Here is a 21,384-nt window from a genome sequence, read left to right as displayed (position 1 = left end):
ATCCTCACCTACATGCTGATACTTACCCCCTCTGATTACACACAAGCAAAATGCAGGAAGAACAGAACACAGCAGTGCATATTCTACACACAGAGATTTGCAACTTTTCTCCCAGTCTCACCCACACCGCTGACACCGTGCTCCCCACGTTCCCCTGGCTCCTGTGGGAGAGCGCCTGGAGGGGCGGCAGTCGGCTGGAATCTGCCTTTTCCCCCTGCAGCTGCATGCTCGCCATCTGCGGGGCACACCCAGCGGCTGCCGAAGCATCTGGGGAAGGCTCAAAGCAGCAAAGTGCAAGAATTCACCCCACCCAGGAAAGGGAGTAGAGACTGGGGCTGGCACTGCAACAGAGGGAGATTACCCACATACACAGGCAGGAGGACCCCGTGCTTCAACCGAAGGACTTCGTTTCAAGTACGCTTACGGACTGGGATACATCAGTCAAAAGGAAAATCAAACTCTCAGAATAGAAAACTTGATTTTTAAAAAGAATAATTCACCTGATCATGGCTTGCACTCTGCCATACTTTTGAATAAAAAGCTAAGCGATCAACACACAAGCATCTGGTATTACTGCGGCCACTTGGAGAGTGAGTTCATCAGCAGATCTTTCTCTCTGCCTCCTCCTGACTATCTGACTTTGCAATAAAAATAAATAAATCTTAAAAATTTAAAAACTAAAAAAATAAACTGAAGCAAATCACAAATCCTGTTTAGCCGGGAGGGTCCGTGTGCCACAGGGTGAAGCTGGCAGACATCCGTAGCAAGAACAGCGTCAGCGGAGCTAACGTGGCAAGCTGGGCCCGAAGGGAGTCCCTCCCTCGGCTGCGTGAGGGCTGTGCCCCAGGGCAGGCGGCCCGCTCTGTCAACAACTACCAGCAATCAAGCAGAAATCACAAGCCTCTACACTCAAGACACTTCTGTTTTCATTTTTAAATTAAAAATTTTAATGGAAAGGCAAATATACAGAAGATGAGAGAGGAAGATCTTCTGTCCACTGATTCACTCCCCAAGTGGCCACAAAGGCCAGAACTGAGCCAATTCAAAGACAGGAGCCAGGAGCTTCTTCAGGGTCTCCCACGCAGGCGCAGGGTCCCAAGGTCCTGGGCCATCCTGAACTGCTTTCTCAGGCCACAAGCAGGGAGCTGGATGGGAAGTGGAGCTGCCAGGATTAGAACTGGTGCCCATATGACATCCCGGTGCATTCAAGGCGAGGACTTTAGATACTAGGCTACTGCGCCAGGCCCTCAAGAAACTTCTATGCATAAGATCATTATTTTTTACTCTATCATAGATTCATAAATGGACCAGATTATGGAAAGACACTTCTACATCTGGCACACAGTATCCTGCACTATCCTGCCTACTCAACTGCCAATACAGTAACAGACACAATGCAGTTGCTCTAGTACCTGTCACTTTAGTGTGTCCTGCAGTCACTAGGTGGGACCTGATGTAATGTGTAACTCGCCCGTGCGAGCAAGGAGCGAATATCACACCAAGGTGCCTCTTGGCTGCTCTTACCTTCCTCTAGTTTTGAAGGTCAAAAGTTTCAGGGTTGTGTCTGAACTTGTATTGAAATGTTTGGCATTAATAGACAAAGAAGGAATTAATGTATTTTTTAAATGGAAAGGGGAGGGAGAGGAACCTACAAAGGCGGATTTCCCTTTCTAAGCAGCATTATATTGCTCTACATTAATAATTTTCCCAGCAGGCCTTCCATGCTTTTACTCTGAACAGTAACAGTCTTTGTTTCTCAGATCCTCTTACATGTGACATTTGATCAAAGTTTTAAAATCAGCAGCTAACAGCGAGACAGAACAACTCCTGCTCCCTAGGCAGTAAACAAAGCCAGACCGCAGCTCACTGTAAGGTTACTCCAAGCTGAACCACAGCCGTTTTCCAATCACTCTTCCACTGTGGAATTCCACTCTGTGTCCCCCTTGATGTTATGCTTCACTTCTGTCAGTGACCAGACAACTCCCCCCTAAACGTCACCACACACAGCCTAAACAGAAGTTCTTCAGTTTTCTCACACACAGATGTGTGTGCATTTATTTTAACTGAAAGGCAAAGTGAGAGAGAACTCTTCCATCAGTTGGTTCACTCCTCGGCCAGCCGACCTCAGCCTCGCACAGGGAGGGCTGTACAGACCCAAGGACTGGGGCCATCAGCGTGTTCTTGCAGGAAGCTTGACAAGAAGCAGAGCAGCCAATACTGGGATGTGGAGTCCCCAGCAGAGGCTGCAACCACTGTGCCACAATGGCTGCCTGCCCAAAGTAGGTTGCTAATTAAAGACAGGTTCAAAGTAGTGAATAATTAGCTTTATTTCTATTCAAGGTATCTGCATACAAACTTTTTTAAAGAAGCTGGTTTCCTTATCAAGCCAAAAAGTGAAAGAGGGTCTTTGAGTAATTCGATAATCTATTTTACTAGTTCTGGAACTAATAGTAGTTACTTTGATGAGACAAGTGTGGAAAGAAAACCAGAAAAAAAATCACTGATTTACATCAAATATTCACCAAAGAAATGATGGAAAAAAAGATTAGGAAAAGGAATTATCTCACACTTCAATGAGCTATATAAGGAAAGACTGCAGAAAGGAAATCTTGCAGGGAATTTTATCCCTTTGAACTTTCAAATAAACTCTTAAATAAGATTATGCAAACTTACTGAAAACCGGTCCTGATTAGAGAAAAATGCACCCCTTCTCCAATCAGTTCTGGAGGCTTTCCCCAGAGCCGTGAAGGTTTGTGTTGGGTAAAGAAAGACCTCCTAACAAACCAGCATTCTTTTCCACATGATCAGAGCTAACTGGCCCCCCTGCAGACTAAGTGACCAATCACATCAGCTTCAGCTGAAACCAGCCCCCACGACCTTATAAACAGAGGAATGTGAGCCGTAAGGCCAGTCCAAAGGGAAAACCTACAAACTCAGAGTGTAGATTAAAATCACCTGATCCAAAAACCAGACCCTGCGCGGCTCCAGAAGATCCACCCACTGGGTACACAGCCTGCCGCACGGTGAGTACATGGACGACGTTCATTCTCACTTGTTCAGTGACTCACAGACAAGGAAAGAGTGCTTCCAAGCGATTTTTTTTTTAAAACAAATGTATTATCTATCAGGTCATATATTAAGGTTCTTTGTTTTTCCTTAAATTTAAAAAATGGAATGCTACTGGAAACCTTCTCAATCATCCTAAAGATATATAATAATCTTATATGGTGAAACATACATGAGCAGAGGAGAAAGGCCCTGGGTGGGGGGAATCTGGTTTTCTTTTTGAGATGCATTGTTTCCTTTAAAAATAATTTTAAAAACTCAAAATGACCATTTGGAAACAAATGCCACAAGAATAAACCTCTTTGCTTTTCTTTTTTAACCCATGAAAGAAGTGCTAAGTATCTTCAACTTTTTTTAAGCAGGGAATTATTACTGAAATTAGTAGAGGCTTCCATAAATAAGAACTTGTACTATGAAAGAATGTCTGAGCTTATATAACAGGGCAGAGCTCACAGTGCTTGTCCCAGTCACTCAGGGCAGCAGAGGGCTCTCACTCTACAGAGCAGTGCTCACAGCAGATGTGCACAAATGCACAGCAAGACCGGAGTTACTTCACACTGGTAGATACAGCCTGTGTCCTAAAGTTTCATATTAACTACACAAATACTTTATAACATGACAAAAACTGTAACTTTTGAGAGCTACAGCCTAATAAATAGAACGCATACACTATTCTGATGACCAATGAAACTGCCAAATAATTTATGAACTGTCAAATATTATAGAGCCCACACACAGAGATAACAAACAAGCCAAACCTTTCCAAGTATTTCCATTCTACCTTCTACTCGGATTAAATGATGAGACCCACACAAACAGAAATCAGGAAAAATACATTCAAAAAGCACTAACGTGTCTATTACTTAGAAATTACTTAGAAATGTAACAGTATACATTTAATACCTCCCCATCACTTTCAAGCTTAACAGAAAGATTATGTATAAGTCTGTGTGTATATATATGTTGTCGGATATATGTATCAGACAACAGTGCTGTTTTTTTAAACCACAGAAGACATGTAGAAAAACAGAAATCTTGGGGGAAATCTGGATCTGTGGTGGCGATTCAAAGTAAATTTAGAAACCTGTGTCATTTTGAGGGCTTGTGTTACTTAATACCCTCTTTATTTTATTTTAACCTGGGGATGCCTGGCCAAGGGTGGACTGTCCAAAATGACACCCTTATGTAACTGAAGGACTACCTATGTTGACAGAATAATTATTCACGGAAACCTGTTAAATGCAGATTACAATTTTACTCCTCTTAGCTACACCATTCACCAACAGAGTCCAAACAAGACCCAGCAAAGACCTGTGTAACAAAAAACACGCTTGTGTGTTTGGCCTTCTGACTTCCCTGCCCACAGGTTTTCTGTGAATTTAGTTGCCAGAGGAAAAGAATAACACTGCACAGAGTCTCGAGTAGTCCAGGAGGAGCTGCCGCTAGGAAGCCCGGTAAGACTTAAATCCCAGGAGGATACGTACAGAAAATAGCACGGAGCTTTGACTATCTGAAGGTTTTGTGAAGCGCCGACAGGGACAGGACAGGGGCTCCTCAAGTGGAACACGCACCAGGGCAGGGCCTGGGTGGGGCACTTCAGGCACGGGGCAATGCCACTGTTCACACAGCCTTCAGAAAAGCAGCTAATTAACTTTCCACTGTGATATTCCTCTACCTCATCAAGTGTTGAAAACTTTTCTGTATTTAACTACCCTGTCACTTGGCGATGCTACATAAGAACTCTCCTCTCCATACTTGTAATTTTGAAAGACTCTGAACATTGCTACCAGACTGTCTAATAACTCTGTACAAGCCATATGTCTTCAAAAGACATGCTTCTTGAGTGAAAATCTGTTTGTCACCGAAGAGTCTTCGCTTTTCCAAAGCGCAATCCTGGAGAACACATGTTCTGTAGTGCTCTTCCACACAACTGGACAAAGGCCACATGTGACTCACCAGGCTAGGCAGGGAGCACTGTCTCTTTCTGAGGCAATCTAGCACAAGCTCTAGAGACTCATCTGTATTTTTATGTTCTTAGGCAACTCACTAATGCCTCAGTTTCACTATCTACGAAACAGCAGTAATTATGGTATTTATCACTGAGAATGTTAATTAAGAACTTTACTAGTAACTATTATGCGACTAATATTCACCAAGCACTTCTTCTAATCCAGCTACTACGTTTTAGCTTCCCATGATTGAAGGTCAGGTGTGTGAAATGATTTCTGACATGAAATAAAGTGTACCTGTTAACTATTATATCCATTATTGTTACTCTAAGAACCATGTCTAAAGTGAACAGGGATTCAAGGGTCGATACTGGAGATAGTCGGAAGGGAAGAGAGCTCCTGCGTGGGAAAAGCCTGAGAAAGGCCATCTCTGGCAGGCAGCCATCATGATCTGGGGAACTTCACCTCACCAAATCGGCTGCCTCCAAGTTGGCTGGCCTTGGAGAATCACCCACAGAACTCAGAATCCCCACAGGCCCTGAGTATAACTTTCTCCACTGGCCAATACCCAGTGGCCTCATCTGCAAAAGCGACGCGTGCGAGAATGCAGCATGAGCGCGCTCTGCGCAGTGCCTGCGCACGTGCTGCTGCTGCGAGAAGCTGCGAGCGCAGAAACCAGGTCTCCTAAAACATCAAGGGCAGCAGACAGCCAGTCAAGATTAAAAAAATTACAAATAAATACAGTGATTAAACAGGGTAATATGCTTCAAAACAATAATACTCTCGCAATTTTTTTAAAGTCCAAAATATGGTATGAGAATGTCTAAACGGTTCAGTCCCTAGACACACAAGAACCAGCAAAGCCGGGCAGCACACTGGCGTGCTAAGCACCCCCGATGGAAGGGGCTGCTGCACAGCACACCGAGGGTGTGCACCTCAGAGAGAAACAGCAAGGACAGCAGCCACACAGGAATTCCTTGGCGTACTGGACCGTGCCAAGAAGGGCTCAGTCACGGGAAGTGAGGCCACATTCCCATCTGAGTCTGGAGCCCCCCAACAGTGCTGGACACCCCATCACTGGCGAGCACAGCTGCAAGGAAGGCACACATCAATTCTCTGTGCACAGAAAAAAACATAACCACAGAGAAAGCCATTTATTAATCCCTCTAATTTTTTTCCTAAAACTGATAACTGAGCCCTGTATTAGTTCATAAAGTCTTAAAAGCCTTTTCTTGTTTACCTACTTTCAAAGTTAGTATTACCTAAAATGTCTACCTGAAATTTCTTTTTTTGCCAAGGAAGCAGTTCTTCTCCATCCCACAATGTAATCCAAATTTAGAATATCAATAGAGATTCATCAGCCAGTGCAGAAAGAAATCCATAAAAATGACCTCAGGGCCCAATACAGTACCCTAGCAACTAAATTCCTTGCCTTGTAGGAGCCAGGATCCCACATGGGTGCTGGTTCTAATCCTGGCGCTCCACTTCCCATGCAGCTCCCTGCTCGTAGCTTGAGAAAGTAGTTGAGGACAGCCCAAAGCCTTGGGACCCTGTCCCCGCGTGGGAGACCAGGAAGAGGTTCCTGATTCTGGCCACTGGGGGGAGTGAACCATCGGAGGGGAGATCTTCCTCTCTGAGTATCTGACTTAACAATAAAATAAAATAAATAAATCTTATTAAAAAAAAAGTTCACAAGGTGACAAAAACAAATCCTAATCACAAAAACTCTGAATAAGCTAATTCTAAAGTATAAATGTGAAGTGTGGAGCTTAAGGAGGGCATTCGGCAAATGGCTAAAACCTCACTGAGGCACAGGCATCTCATGTTAATAACGAGCTTCAAGTGCATCCTGGGAGACAATAGGTGATGGCTCAAGTATTGGAGTCCCTGCCCCAAGGGAGAGAGCAGGGTTAAACGCAGGGCCTCATCCAGCCCAGCCGTCGTGGGCATGGTGGACAGTCTGTCAGTGTCCACACTGCGAGTGACTCAAGCGCTGAGTCTGACTTCAAAAAACCTGCAGGTAGTTTATACTTCAAATGATTTCCATTTATTTAGATAGAATAATTACATGTTTTCTTTGTAATTATGAATACTTCATAATCATAAGTTATAAAATGTATTATGTTTGGTCAAGCCAATAAATAGTTTGTGTAAGAAGATTCGGAGATATGAAAGAGCATTTTAACAGGCATTACGGAAGTGAACACTGCAAAGACACACACTGCAGCTAACAGACTGTATGATTTGGTCTAACGTCCCCTTTTGTAAAAAACAAAGAGCAAGCTGGGAAACTGTTGTTCCCAGAAGCACTGCTGAATTAACTGCAAAATAATTCATAGCTAACTAATTTACTCTTGGTTTCAGAGAATTCTAACCTGAGATGGACAACAGTAATTGCAAAGTCACTGCTCCTCTCCTCAGCCACAGACCCCGGAGGATGGTAACCAAGGATGGCCACAGCACACTTCAAATGGACGGTGCTCAGCGAGGTCTCGCGTATCTCCGAGATGCTTGGGGGGTCCTAATGGACATGCGCTGGCGCTGGATGATGCTGGTTTTTTCTGCTTCTTTTGTCGTCCACTGGCTTGTCTTTGCAGTGCTCTGGTATGTCCTAGCGGAGATGAATGGTGACCTGGAACTAGATCATGATGCCCCCCCTGAAAACCACACTATCTGTGTCAAGTACATCACCAGTTTCACAGCTGCCTTCTCTTTCTCCCTGGAGACACAACTCACAATTGGCTATGGTACCATGTTCCCCAGTGGAGACTGTCCAAGTGCAATCGCCTTACTTGCCATACAAATGCTCCTAGGCCTCATGCTAGAGGCTTTTATAACAGGTAATTATCTTTATTCTTACAAAAAGAAATTCTGCACATGTTTTAGAAATAGTATGAGTACATAAGCAATTTTGTTTAAAAAATGTATTTGTTATTAGAAAGTAATACCTAAGATAGAAAAACACAGCCTAGGAACAAATAATTGGTTTCAAAAAAACAGTAATAGAGCTGTATAAGGAACCTGACTCACTTATACTTTAGCAACTAGAATTAGTATTTGTAAAGATATCATTATGATACTAACTTCAGGAACACCCTACGCCAAGAAAAAAAGGTCTAAGAGAAGTTTTTCACAGCAGCCAACCATGCTGCTAAATATGTTCAAAAGGGTATTCTGACAGTCATTTTACCCAGGAAAGGAATCTGACTTATTCTCACTTGGCTAGACTCTTCTCCCGAGTACATCTCTTCCACATTTCCTCAACACCACTAGACAGTCAAAGCGAGCTCAATGTATTAGAGAACAACTTATTTGTACTCCTCATTAGCAGAAGGCACTGGAGATGTGGCTGTAAAATTATGAAATGTCACTTACAAACCTGAAGCAAAAAGATTCTCTCCTATAACAAAGTAGGGTGAATATCCTTTTTATGTGACATATAAAATTAAAAAGATAGCCTGGCTTTGATGTGTGAGCTAGGTGAAGGGTGACCTGGATCAAAGCTACAGTATACTCCCAACTCAACAAAAGGCAACAGATCACTTAAGCTCTACAGCAGAAATCCTCACCCTGGGTTGACCCTGAAGCAAAATCTGTGAATTCAGATGTGAAAAACCGTATATCTTTCACAGCAATCCGTTAGTGAAATCTAACACTTCCTTCGATTAGGATTGCAGACAACAAGAGCAAGAGCTTCAGCAACCTCAGTAACTAACACCAAAACAAAGCACAGATATTTTCATACGAACCATAATGCTTCCAATCCACAGCACCAAGCATACCACTAGATTGCCATTCGCTCCATCAGCAACGCATACACTGCTACATCAAATTCTGCAATGTTCCACTGCATTTCCTCTGTACACATCCTCACATTTAAACACTTAGAACTGAATGTCTCAGCAGCCCTGGAGCAGAGTCTGGCACACACAAGGGTAAGAGGTCTCCATCCACAGCTCAGGACACAAACAGCACAGCGTGAAAGGCATGTGCACTAATCACCTTAGAGCCAGAATCTTCCATGCAAAAACAATGACGGCACAAGATTCAAAGTTAAAAGTTCTTCAAATGCATTATTCCCCTCCCATCCCAAGCCATTTACCTTAAACCAACTCACCAATACAGCATAGAGTAATGGTACTTGTTTTCTATCAGCTTTTAAAATAACAATAATAATAATAATAAACAGGGTCAGGAACATAGATTATTACCAATTATTTAATATTTTAAGAAACTAGAAGATAAAGTACAACATTTTATGTTAATAAAATCGGTTTTGTCTACCTATTCTGAAATCGTGCTTTTTAAATAGGAATATATGTATATAATGCAAAATGCTACAAGCAAATGAGACTACCCAAATTAACAAGCAATGAGTTAAATTCCTGACTCACTGGATAGCATGGCATCAAAAAAACATGTATATTTGATAACCTTTGTTATTCAGAAAAGGTATTCCTGTTCAAAGGCTTCATTCTAAAAAACTTCAACGTTTTTTATTTAGGTGCCTTTGTGGCGAAGATTGCCCGACCAAAAAATCGAGCTTTCTCAATTCGCTTTACTGACCTAGCAGTGGTAGCTCACATGGACGGCAAACCAAATCTTATCTTCCAAGTGGCTAACACTCGACCCAGCCCCTTAACCAGCGTCCGAGTCTCGGCTGTCCTCTACCAGGAAAAGGCTAATGGGGAGCTCTACCAGACCAGTGTGGACTTCCACCTGGACGGCATCAGTTCGGAGGAATGCCCATTCTTTATCTTTCCACTAACCTACTGTCACTCCATCACGCCAGCAAGTCCCCTGGCCACTCTGCTGCAGCACGACAATCCTGCCCACTTTGAACTGGTCGTGTTCCTCTCGGCGATGCAGGAAGGCACGGGGGAGATATGCCAGCGCAGGACGTCCTACCTGCCCTCTGAGATCATGCTCCATCACTGCTTCGCATCTCTGCTAACCCGAGGCTCTAAAGGCGAGTATCAAATCAAGATGGAGAATTTTGACAAGACTGTTCCTGAACTTCCAGCTCCTCTCACCTCTAAGAGCCCAAACAGGACTGGCGTGGACATCCGTATCAATGGACAGAGTATTGACAACTTTCAGATATCTGAAACTGGACTTACAGAATGAGACTTATGCAGGCTCCCTTTCTTTTTAATCATTCTGTATAACCAGCCAGTTATGTAGCTGCTCTACCTTCACTGTATTCCATATTTTTCTTTTTACAATGCTGATTCTGTCTGATTACATTAGTCACGCTGTGTGCTCAAAAAAATGGCTAATACACATTCTAAAAAACTGTCTACCTAACTCAATCTATGTCTGTGTTTATCTGCTGAAACTAATGCAACTCAGCCTGACAGATATTTACAGCCAATGTTCCTGATGAATTTAAAAGTCTGTGATGTGATGCCAGTTTGAAGATAAAATGGACAGCAACACAAGAAAACAGGCATAATCTCCTTTTCATCTACAAATTGAAAAGCAGCACAGCACAAAACCCTGCTCCCTAGGTGGGATGCTGATGTCACTATGTCAACCTGTAATAACTGCTATTTTGTAAAGACAGACAAGAGTCTTTCTACTACAAAGTTAGGGTAAGTATTAACTTTCAGCTTCTAAACATAGCTAAGATCAACAATTCCTAAGAAAGCCTACAAAGCATGGATCTGTACGTGACTGAAAGGATTTGATGATAATACTCAAATACAAACACACTTCTTCTACGTATGTCATAAAGTGATCAGGAAAAAAACAACAGCAACAACAACAACAAAAAAAACCCAAGGTGAGCTCCAATCCAGAAGAAAGTTGCTAGTATTTTCAGTGAGAAGAAAAACAGCATCTATGCTAAAACTTCTGCTCAGGTGCTAGCGCTGAGGTACAGTGGGTGAAAGCATTGCTTGGAACGCTGACACCCTATAGCACAGTGCCAGTTCATGCTTCTAATTCAGCTTCCTCATGTAGGTGGGAAGGCAGAAGACGGTACAAATTCTCGGGGCCCCAGCACCCACAAAGCAGACCAAGATGAAATCCCTGACTCAGGGTTTCAGCCTAGTCCCACCCTGGCTGCTGCAGCCACTAGAGCATGAGCACACAGACCGAGAGCTTCCTCTCTCCCTCTCATTATGTGTTAAAAATAAATACGCTCTTAAAAAGATAATCAGATAATGATTTTAAAACTATAATCAACTATGCAACTGAATGACTTCCTATCTGAATTTCCTTCCTACCTATGATGCAATCAACTGCATTAAAAATCATGAAAGGTCTAAATAATTCACAAATGCAACTGCATGTTTGCACTGGCAGAAAGATTCAGTTAGATATAACCCAATAAGGAAAATAATCTCTGATAAAGCAAAAAGTAATTAGGCAGCAAAGCATTTCCAAAGCTAAATTCCTGTCTCCAACTTCAAATAGTTTTTTCTATAAACAAAAAATGAATGTTTATTCACCAGTAGGAGGCTAGGCTACACGAACACTATCATTTCTTTCCAAATCTAATACTCCAAGAAAAGTATGCTTTCTCGGACGCATTTTTTTAATTCCCTATATACTAAGAAGAACAACTTCTTCTACACCAGTTTAATTTATGAGACTACACTGCTGGTTTTCATTGCTATTAATACATGAAGCTGTCTTTACACAATGCAGAAACCTTTGGTCACTTTATCGACTTCAACCAGATTAGTGACTGTCCTGAACTTCTAAAGCTCCCTTCCTTGGCATTCACTGTGAGAAAAGTTACAGGGGAACCCTCCTCACTGGTGATGGCCCAGGCAGGAACCATCTCTCGAAACAAATACCGGCTCAGTCAAGGCAAGCAGCTGTCCAGAGCAAAGCCCAGCAGCAGGTCACATTTTTCTTCTCTTTGACCAAAGGCAAAAGAAAATAAAGAACTGTGTAGTTGCTAAAGACTGACAATAGCAGAAAAATTATGTGCATCAAGGATTTAAGTACTGAAAACTTTGCTGTCTGACCATCTTAAGCAGTCTTCTTTAATAGAAGCCTGAACAAAGCAAGAATTCTTACTTCTCTACTAAGTTAAAAACAATTACTTAATCTGTGAGAATAGCAAAGACTGACATAGTATGGTTCTTCTTAAACATATTAGATCACTTAAACAGTCAGAACAGTAAGGGGAACTCCCCGAGATCTGTGATCCACTTCCTGGAGGGTATTTTCCCTTTGGGGCAGATGAACAGCATAAATCTGGCAACTGAAAACTGAATATGACTTCCCTTACACACACTCAACCAAACTGCCGGTAGGCTAACAACTATATGATCAAAACTTCTCGTCAAGAAAATATAGTTGCTGGGAGCACTGTTCATAATTATTTTCCTTGTTTCAAAGAAGAATTACAATTTCTAGGGTAAAGATTATCTTCTCTATTTAGAGTTAAATTATCTTCTCAGGAAAATGTGCACTTCAAATGCCATGAGAAGGTTAACGATGTAGGCAGTGTGGCCCTCCTATACCCAGTTAGGTGACTGGGAATTCACTCATGGCTTATGGAATACAAGGCCAGAAGCAACACTTTGGAACTCCTTATATATACTTTTGGGAGGCAGCATGTGGTGCAGCACAATAAGCTACCAGCTGCAATGAGCACCAGTGTAAGTCCCAGCTACTCCACTCCTGCTCCAGCTCCCTATTAATGTGCCTGCGAAAGCAACAGAAACTGCGCGTGTGCTTCGGCCACTGACACTCAGGCGAGACTCAGAGCCTCTGGCTCGTGGCTTCAGCCCAGGCCACTGGAGACATCTCAGTGAATAGAAGGTATCTCTGTCTGTGCACATGTCTAGTCTCTCCCTCTCCATAATTCTTTCAAGTAAGTAAAACCTTTAATAAGGTACTTTTTTGGAAACTGACAAAGCATGACCGCTTCAACAAAAAGGAAACAACTGCCAATAATCTGAGGGTCTGATTTTATGTACCTACACATCCATATTAGAAACAGGCTCTCATCAAAACTGCTATGCCAATTTTGAAGAATTTTGTATCAAAATGTACTCTAGTGTCACAGGGTAAGTGTGCTGATTTCGCCTGGCCCATTTCTCTGCAAGGACACTCTGATTTCACCCTCCTCACAGAATTAAGAACTGCCATCTCCCTCTACAGCGACAAAACCCTACGGAACAGCACTCACAGTTCCACACTCTGCCTTTTCCCACCTCCGCCTATCCTGAGTGGTCCACGGGGACGAGGCCTGACTCTGACCCACCGGCCTGTCTGCACTTGAGAAGCAAACACAAGGAGCCAGAGTTGTAGCACAGCGAGCCTGCCCCCTGCAACAATGCCACAGGGTGTCAAGCTGCTCCTTGGACACTCCACTTAGAATCCAGTCCTATGCAAAATCAGCTGAAAGTGGTCAAAGCACACAGGTGCCTGCCATGGACCATCTCCAGTCTGTAAGAGTACAAACCATTCTGTAACCTTTAGTACTTTCATGATCTCAATGGGATGATTTAGGACATCTTACAATTGATGAATGTATCAGTGAATCTCGAAAAGTTAGACTAGTAATGTTATCTATTCTTAGAGTATGCAAAATAGCAGTTATGAACAGTCTTTTTGTTCGTTTGTTTGTTTTAATCTTCACTACTTGCTAAAGAAAGTGAATCATCTACCAAAAAAACCCACAAAACTTCAGAATCCTGAGCACAGGAAAGCTGAAGCAAGCAACTTATTCACTCAATAAAAGCCACTATGAAATATTAGAATATGTGGTATGTATAGAAACTGTGATATTTTAGTTAATACATTACCATTCTTAAGATTCTTAGACTTTGTTTCAATTCAGTTTTATGGAACTTCCTATTTCAAAAATATACCAATGAGGTGCAAAGTGGCTAAGGAAATCATTTTAACTGAATAAGTATAGTTACAACAGGAAGACTACAAATAATGATTTTAAAAAAATTTTGTAACTCATGTACTCCAATTACCATTATGTGAATATGCATCACTGTAAAAGCAAGGTACTCTTACTATTAAAAAGAAATCATTACTTTTCCAGGTAACCCAAGTCAGCAGTGATTACTAAATCTTCCTAAGATTCTGCCAAACACCTACGTCACTGAGCCATTTCACCACTGAGCCCCTTATGCATGAAGGAGGCGGCACGGCTGGACAGGAAGTCAGACAGTGCAGTCCCTGTCCACGAGGACTCGCATGACTGTGTGGAGGCTTGGATGATAAGCATCCCATGCTCCAGTGTGTGGAGGAGTCGGTCGTGCCCCCACTTCTGACCCAGCTCACTGGGAGGCAGCAGGTGCCAGCTCCAGTGATGAGGTCCCCGACGCCAACATGAGACTGCTGGACAGCAGAGTTCCCAGCACAACACTGGGTATTTCAAGAACTGGGGCAGTGAATCAGCAAATGGAGGATCTATTTCTTTCTCCTTCCCTCCTTCCTCATCTTTTTCTCTCTTCTCACTGCCTTACAAATTAAGAATTTCTTGAGATTTACTTTCTGGGCCCAGCACAAAGGCTTAGCGGCTAAATCCTCACCTTGAACACACTGGAATCCCATGTGAGCACCAGCTCGTGTCCTGGCTGCCTCACTTCCCATCCAGCTCCCTGCTTGTGGCTTGGGAGAACAGCAGAGGATGGCCCAAGGCGTTAAGACTCTGACCTGTGTGGAAGACCCAGAGGAAGCTTCTGCATTCTGGTTTCCAATTGGCTCACCTCTAGCTGCTGCAACCACTTGGGAAGTGAACCAACGGATGGAAGATCTTTCTCTCGGTATCTCCTGTTCTCTCTTACTCTTTTCTTTTATTGGAAAGGCACAGTTACAAGAGAGGTGGGGAAAAAGCAAAAGTAAAAAAGGTCTTCCATCTGCTGGTTTATGGCCCAGATGGTCACACTGATTAGGACTAACCCAGACAGAAGCCAGGAGCCTCCCACCTGGGCTCAGGGACCCAAGAAAACTAAAAAGTCCAATGAGGCAAACCACCAAATAAACAGATAACTAACAGCAGAGCATTCACAGACTAAACCTTTGCATCTGTGATGCAAACCTTTACTCTACTTAAAACTAGAAATGGAGTCACTAGACTGAGACAAAATGGCCCTAAATATAGACCTCCCCAAAGAGAACACCCAGGCCTAAGAAGAGAGTTCAGTTTAGCCCTGCTGACGGCATCTATTATCCCTGTTCCACCCAAGGGACACTGCGATAACCAGAGGCTTCAGCAACAAAGCGATGACATAGCACCACCTACTGGAGAGGCACAAATGAACAGGGCTCATTTTCAGTAAGTTTACACTGGTTTGGACTTCTGTAAGCATTAATGTCATGGAGGTCCAGGAAATATTCCAAAATAACTAAGAATCTTACCTACATCTTTTCGTCCTGGCTTTTCAAAACGTCTGTCACCCCTAAAAAGATGAAAATAAACTTCAACACCAAGGCATGAGAGCAATATAAAAATCCCTCTGTGGCACTTTCTTGCCTATTTTTTTACAGCATTTTTTCTTTTCTTCAAATATCAAAAAATAAAATAAAATAAACAACTTTTGCCTAACATCTGGGAAAATACTGAAAAGCACAAAGACAGCATAAAGACACTATCTGCCAAAACCTTCTACTTGGCCGTCAGAGCTCTGTGAACAGATCTCAAGGCGAGGCTTCATGCAGCGCTTTCGGGATGATGGACATGGAGCCCCCGAACTGCAGTGCCGACTTCCAAAAAAGACAAACGCTGGAACCTGGGCCACCCTTGTGGAAGCCCTCCAGTGGTCCCCTCTCCAAGCTCCAGCCTTGCTCAGTCTCAGCCGGTGAGGGCTTTTGGGGAGCAAACCACTGGACAGAAGTTCTTTCTCTTTGTCCCTCTCAAATTAAACAAAAGGTAAAACCCTGTGTGACTGAACAAGGAGGCTGTCCCTCCATGTAAAGTGAAAAACACACTGAGAGTTAGCTACCAAGCAATCTTGATGCGCGTGCCTGCAACTTCTAGTTACCTTTCCTCCCAACTCTGGGATCGGTGCATCTCCCTGCCACCTCCTCGGCCAAACACACCCTCCACTTCGTCAAAACTTCTTTGGTAGAAACCACATTCACCTCTGCCTCTGCCTACAAACAAGAAAAACAGGAAAGTCATCATGAGGTCAGCAGCTGCCACACACTCAGTCCCCAGGAACAAGCAAGGCTTCCGGTAAGCATCCAGTGAGGCCCACTTGAGCTGCACCCATGACAGCAGGGATGCCCCCGAACACAGCTACACCACAAGAGAGGGAAGGAAAAAAATTAAAAGAAAAAAAACATGTGCCACTCCTGATCCTGAACCAGAAGCAGTATAAACACTGAGTATTTCAGTAAAAAGTTCAACAAAGTCTAACAAGTTCAATATAAAACCTATGTCAATTAAAGCTTTTATTGGATTATTTTCAATAAAAATGTAAGAACTCTTGATTTGGAGTTTTGAAAGAGAAAAAAGTAAACAAGAAGAAGCAAATACAAGCACTGTAATAATTTACATAATCTCACAGAAAATAATAACTTAACAGTCAACTCTCAAATCATTAACCTTGCAGGCTAGCTCCTTACAAGATAGTTCACCAACTGAGGTTCCCTTTAGTCTATTTAGATGCTGGTAAGAAAGGTGTGCTGAGGGCTTGGTGTGGTGGCTGATCCTCGCCATGTAGGCACTAGGATCCCACAGGAACGCCAAGTCATCCCATGCAGCTCCCCGCTGCGGCCTGGGAGAGCAACCCAAATCAGCCAAAAGCCACAAGCCCCTGCACCTACGTGGCAGACCAGGTAGAAGCACATGGCTCCTGCACTGGACTGGCCCCGCTCCGGCTACTACAGCCATGTGAGTAGTGACCCAGCAAACAGAATTCCTATCTCCCACTTTTCCTCCTCTAATACTGCTTTTCAAACAAATACTTTTTTATAATATTTATTTATTTATTTTTATTATTAAGTCAGATATAGAGAGGAGGAGAGACAAGAGAGGAAGATTTTCTGTCCAATGATTTGCTCTCCAAGTGGCCTCAATGGCTGGAGCTGAGCCAATCTGAAGTCAGGAGCCAGGAGCCTCTTCCAGTTCTCCCATGCAGGTGCAGGGTCCCAGGGTTTTGGACCGTCCTTGACTGCTTTGCCAGGTCACAAGCAGAGAAAACATTTCAACTTTCCAATAAAAAATAAAATAAATCTTTAATACATATATACTTTAATTAATATATACTTCTTGTACTGGCACAACAACTTAGTGAGTGACTAATTCCTTGCCTTGCATGCGCCAAGATTCCATATGGGCCCCAGTTTGTATTTCGTCTGCTCCACTTCGCATCCAGATCCCCGCTTATGGCCTGGGGAAGCAGAACAGAATGGCCCAAATCTTGGAACCCTGCACCCATGTGGGACCTGGAAGAGCTCCTGGCTCTACATCAGCTCAGCTCTGGCAACTGAGGCCACAAGGAGAGTAATTGGCAGATGGAAGATCTCTCTCCTCCTCAGTAAATCTTAAAAATTAGATAAAATATACTTTTAAATGATCATAGACAAAATGAGTGTGGATTTGTCTTATTTCTGAAATATTCTAACCAACAAAATGGGAAGGTGAAAAATTGACCTGGTTCTTCCATTCATCTGTTTAGCATTTAGTAATTTAAGATATTTACAGGTATAACAGTCAGAGAATTTTGGTATCAAAAATGACTCAAGTTGTAAAATAGACACTTTTGGGCCCGGCGCCATGGCCTAGTGGCTAAAGTCCTTGCCTTGAATGCCCGGGATCCCATACGGGCACCGGTTCTAGTCCCAGCAGCTCCACTTCCCATCCAGCTCCCCGCCTGTGGCCTGGGAAAGCAGTCGAGGATGGCCCAAAGCCTTGGGACCCTGCACCCATGTGGGAGACCCAGAAGTTCCTGGATCCTGGCTTCAAATCGGCATAGCATCGGCCGTTGCGCTCACTTGGGGAGTGAACCATCGGACGGAAGATCTTCCTCTCTGTCTCTCCAACTCTGAATATCTGACTTTCCAATAAAAATAAAATAAATCTTAAAAATAAATAAAATATTATCAACAAAATAAAGAGAAAAAACAAATAAGTAAAAGCGAGCTCTATTCATATAAGAGCAAACATAATAAACATTACTAAACTAATAAAATTAGAAACCACAGACTACATACAATTACAATGTTGTTGTATAAAATGAAATTTTTTGAAATCATTGAACGAATCAATGGCAGAGCTGACATTGTCGCAGAGCAGGCTAAACCTTTGGCTACAGTGCCAACATCCCACATAGGCAACACATTTAGTGCCAGCCTGGGAACAGTGGAGGACGGCCTAAGCACTGTGGGCCCTGTGCTCATGTGGCAGAACCGGAAGAACATCCAGGCTTCAGCTGTCGGAACCATTTGGGGAGTGAATTAACCAACGGAAGCTCTCTCTTTCTCGCTGCAACTTTGCCTTTCAAAATAATAGTACACTCACAAAAAAGAAAACACAGCATTTGAAGCAATGATTTTAGAAATATTTTCCAAAATCAGGTCATTCGTTTTAAATAAGTTCCACACCGTTCTTTCAAATATTTGTTATAGCATCTACCTTTTATACAACCCAGTTTAAACTCAGATTGCAAGAGGAGTTCTACTCTGTGTTAACCTCTACTTCAGAGCAACCAAAAAGCAGACATTTCATCATTCACTCGTTTCTTCATATGTGATTTAAAAAATAACAAAGGCCTGCTTGGCGACTGGCTGGTATTCACATCACAAAAAGTCTGTGGTTTCCACTTCCTGATTAAGATCTCCTGACTTACTTTGAAAAGTATCAGAGGCAAAGCTACCCAAGCAAGCCCTTCCTGCTGCCACCACACAGCAGAATACAGGAGTGTCCACATGGAGACCAGACACTGAGCTGTTAGTCCCATCTTTCAAACAAAACCACACCACCAAGATGTAAGTATTCCCAACAGATTCTTCGCCAAGGAATCCTACCTCAGCGCGGGAGCCTGAACTGCCTGTGCGACAGGTGACGTACACCCCGCACACCTAGATCTCATCATGTCAAATTGTGTAGCAACCATATTTCTTTTTTAAAATATATTCATTTATTGTAATTTATTTACCTGAAAGGCAGAGCCACAGCAACACTGAAAGACAGAAACAAATGTTTCATCCACTGCTGACCTCTGAAATAACCCCAACAGTCAAGTGTTGACAAAGGCTGAAGCCAGGAGTCTGGAAATCCACCCAGGACTGCCATGAGAGGCAGGGAGCAGTATGTAGGCCATTCTGCACAGCCTTCTGAGGCCTGGAAATGGGAGTAGCTGCAACGTCAAAGAGCATTCTATTTGGGGATGCCAGCATCCTACATGGCGGCTTAACCCATGGCACCACAACACTGGTCACAGGATATTTCTTATTAGGTGACATTAGTAACTACGGAGATTTCTGAAACACTGTTCTAGAGAGAAATTAAGGAGAAACACAACCGGAAATAGCACTTTACATATCATTCACAAAACCTTCTAAAAGAAACATCTTTGTAAGACTGGACAAGGGAGGGCCCGGCGCGATGGCGCAGTGGTTAAGGTCCCTCGCCTTGCACGCCCAGGATCCCATATGGGTGCTGGTTCTAATCCCAGCGACCCCGCTTCCCTTCCAGCTCCCTGCCTGTGGCCCGGGAAAGCAGTCGAGGACGGCCCAAAGCCTTGGGACCCTGCACCCGCATGGGAGACCCAGAAGAGGCTCCTGGCTTCGGACCGGCATAGTATCGGCCCGTTGCGCTCACTTGGGGAGTGAATCATCGGACGGAAGATCTTCCTCTCTGTCTCTCCTCTCTGTATATCCGCCTTTCCAATAAAAATAAATATAAATCTTTAAAAAAAAAAAAAAAAGAAGAAGAAGAAGAATGGACAAGGGAAAAACTGGAGGAAGTGCAACCTTAACGGAAAAAAAAACATTTCTCCTCAGTTGCAATGGTGCTAATCCTGGTGGTGTGGTGTCCAAAAAATGGCGCCTGCCACAGCAAACACCCACTCTCTCCATTTCTAAAGCATCTCTTAGGAAAAAAAGGAAAAGGTATGTTTAAGATACTGCTATAATTTAGTCAACTTAGTTAAATGTGCAAGGAAACATTTATATTACTGACATCAAGGATGCTCGTACAGAAAACCAGACAGCCAATCATCCCAAATAGGCAGCAGGCAGCAGAGAACCAGGCAGCACGAACACAGGTCCCTAGGACATGGATTTACGCGAGCAGAGTTTCAGTAAGCGAACACTGTGTAACTGCGTGGTGTCCCGCTCTCGCAGAGTTGGCACACCGCTGAGCCCCGCTCTGGCCGGGGCACCCTCACCCCTGCTCGGACGCCCCGCTGCGCCGGGTGGACCGGGACTGATCAGGCAGCCGCGCAGAGATGCCGTTTTCACTTGGAAGCTCACCTCGCCCTCTTGAAGAACTTCGACCTCTAGCAGCCCCCACCACCGTGCCTCCTCCTCCTCCTCGTCCTGTCAATCGCAGGACAGCAGCACTATTTACAGACATGGAAAAGTTCCTCTGCCAAAAAAAAACAAAAAACAAACAGGAAAAAATAAAGAAAAACGTATAAAACAGATGAACTACACACGTTCCTTCTCCCCACCTCCCACTGCATCTAATCATTACAAATTATAAAGAAACTGTAACTACAAAATGTAAGCAGATGACCCCAAACCTGCTGTCACCAACAGCTCCAAATCATGAACACTGCCACCAAGGCCGTGCACGAGGAGGCTGAGGGGGGAAAGGCGCAGCGGAAGCAGCAGATATGCTAAACATGTAACAGAAGGGAGACGGCTCTGTAAGACAACAGACTTGACATGAAAGGGTCTGAGGGAAGGCTTGACTGGACAAAGGTGGGAATAAGAGGGAGGTACACAAAGACGCCCCACAAGCAGCATGGGGAAAATGGCCTTCTTATGCCTCTATCTATCCACCAATATGAAACACCAACTCCAAACAGTACTTATGATGGCAGGAATTCGACGTAAAAGGAGAATGAGCAAATAAGAATCAGTATGAAATTATCACCTGAATGACACATTCATGGCAAGCGTAAGGGAATGCTTGAAATAAACAGTAAAATTGCATGAACTAGGTGATGAACTGCAGTGGCGCCCACAGCCCGGCTGGGAAAGGGCTGAACACTACAAGATCACAGCGCACTAGCCTCACCACAGGACCAAGTGGAACAAGGAGCTAAAGTATGCCTATTTGAAGATAAATGAAATACTGGGTCGGTGCCACGAGTAATAAATTAAGGCTCAACCTGTGGTGCCAACGTCCCACAAGGACGGTAGTTCATGCTCCCTGTTAGTGTATCTAGAAGAGCAATAGAGGATCCCCACTGCAGCCACATGAAAGACC

At 43.5% G+C, this 21,384-nt stretch overlaps 2 protein-coding genes across 3 annotated transcripts in view; one reads left to right on the top strand and one right to left on the bottom strand.

The window, feature by feature from the left end:
- The window catches only part of GIGYF2 (GRB10 interacting GYF protein 2), a 109,594-nt gene that overhangs the window by 45,492 nt on the left and 42,718 nt on the right, over positions 1-21,384 (bottom strand). Inside the window, exons 6-8 of the mRNA XM_040972308.1 lie at positions 20,421-20,535; positions 15,983-16,094; positions 15,360-15,400 (exon numbers count right to left, since the gene is read on the bottom strand). Of these exons, the coding sequence (XP_040828242.1) occupies positions 15,360-15,400; positions 15,983-16,094; positions 20,421-20,535 (268 nt within the window). The remainder of the gene's footprint in view (positions 1-15,359; positions 15,401-15,982; positions 16,095-20,420; positions 20,536-21,384) is intronic.
- Positions 7,353-10,201, top strand: KCNJ13 (potassium inwardly rectifying channel subfamily J member 13). Of its 2 annotated transcripts, none has more exons than XM_040972310.1 (2): positions 7,353-7,855; positions 9,520-10,201. In XM_040972310.1, exons 1-2 carry the CDS (start codon positions 7,396-7,398, stop codon positions 10,140-10,142), a joined length of 1,083 nt encoding a protein of 360 aa, XP_040828244.1. In that variant the 5' UTR covers positions 7,353-7,395; the 3' UTR covers positions 10,143-10,201. The 2 variants fall into 2 exon arrangements, with proteins under 2 accessions (XP_040828244.1, XP_040828245.1); XM_040972311.1 differs by having other exon boundaries at positions 7,396-7,619; positions 9,520-9,580.

The sequence above is a fragment of the Ochotona curzoniae genome, unplaced genomic scaffold (genome assembly GCF_017591425.1).
Source record: "Ochotona curzoniae isolate NIBS_2020 unplaced genomic scaffold, NIBS_Ocur_1.0 contig_2294, whole genome shotgun sequence".
In the NCBI taxonomy this organism is placed as follows: Eukaryota; Metazoa; Chordata; class Mammalia; order Lagomorpha; family Ochotonidae; genus Ochotona; species Ochotona curzoniae.
Note: the sequence above shows the minus strand (reverse complement) of the source record. Positions and strands in the feature narration are given on the sequence as shown.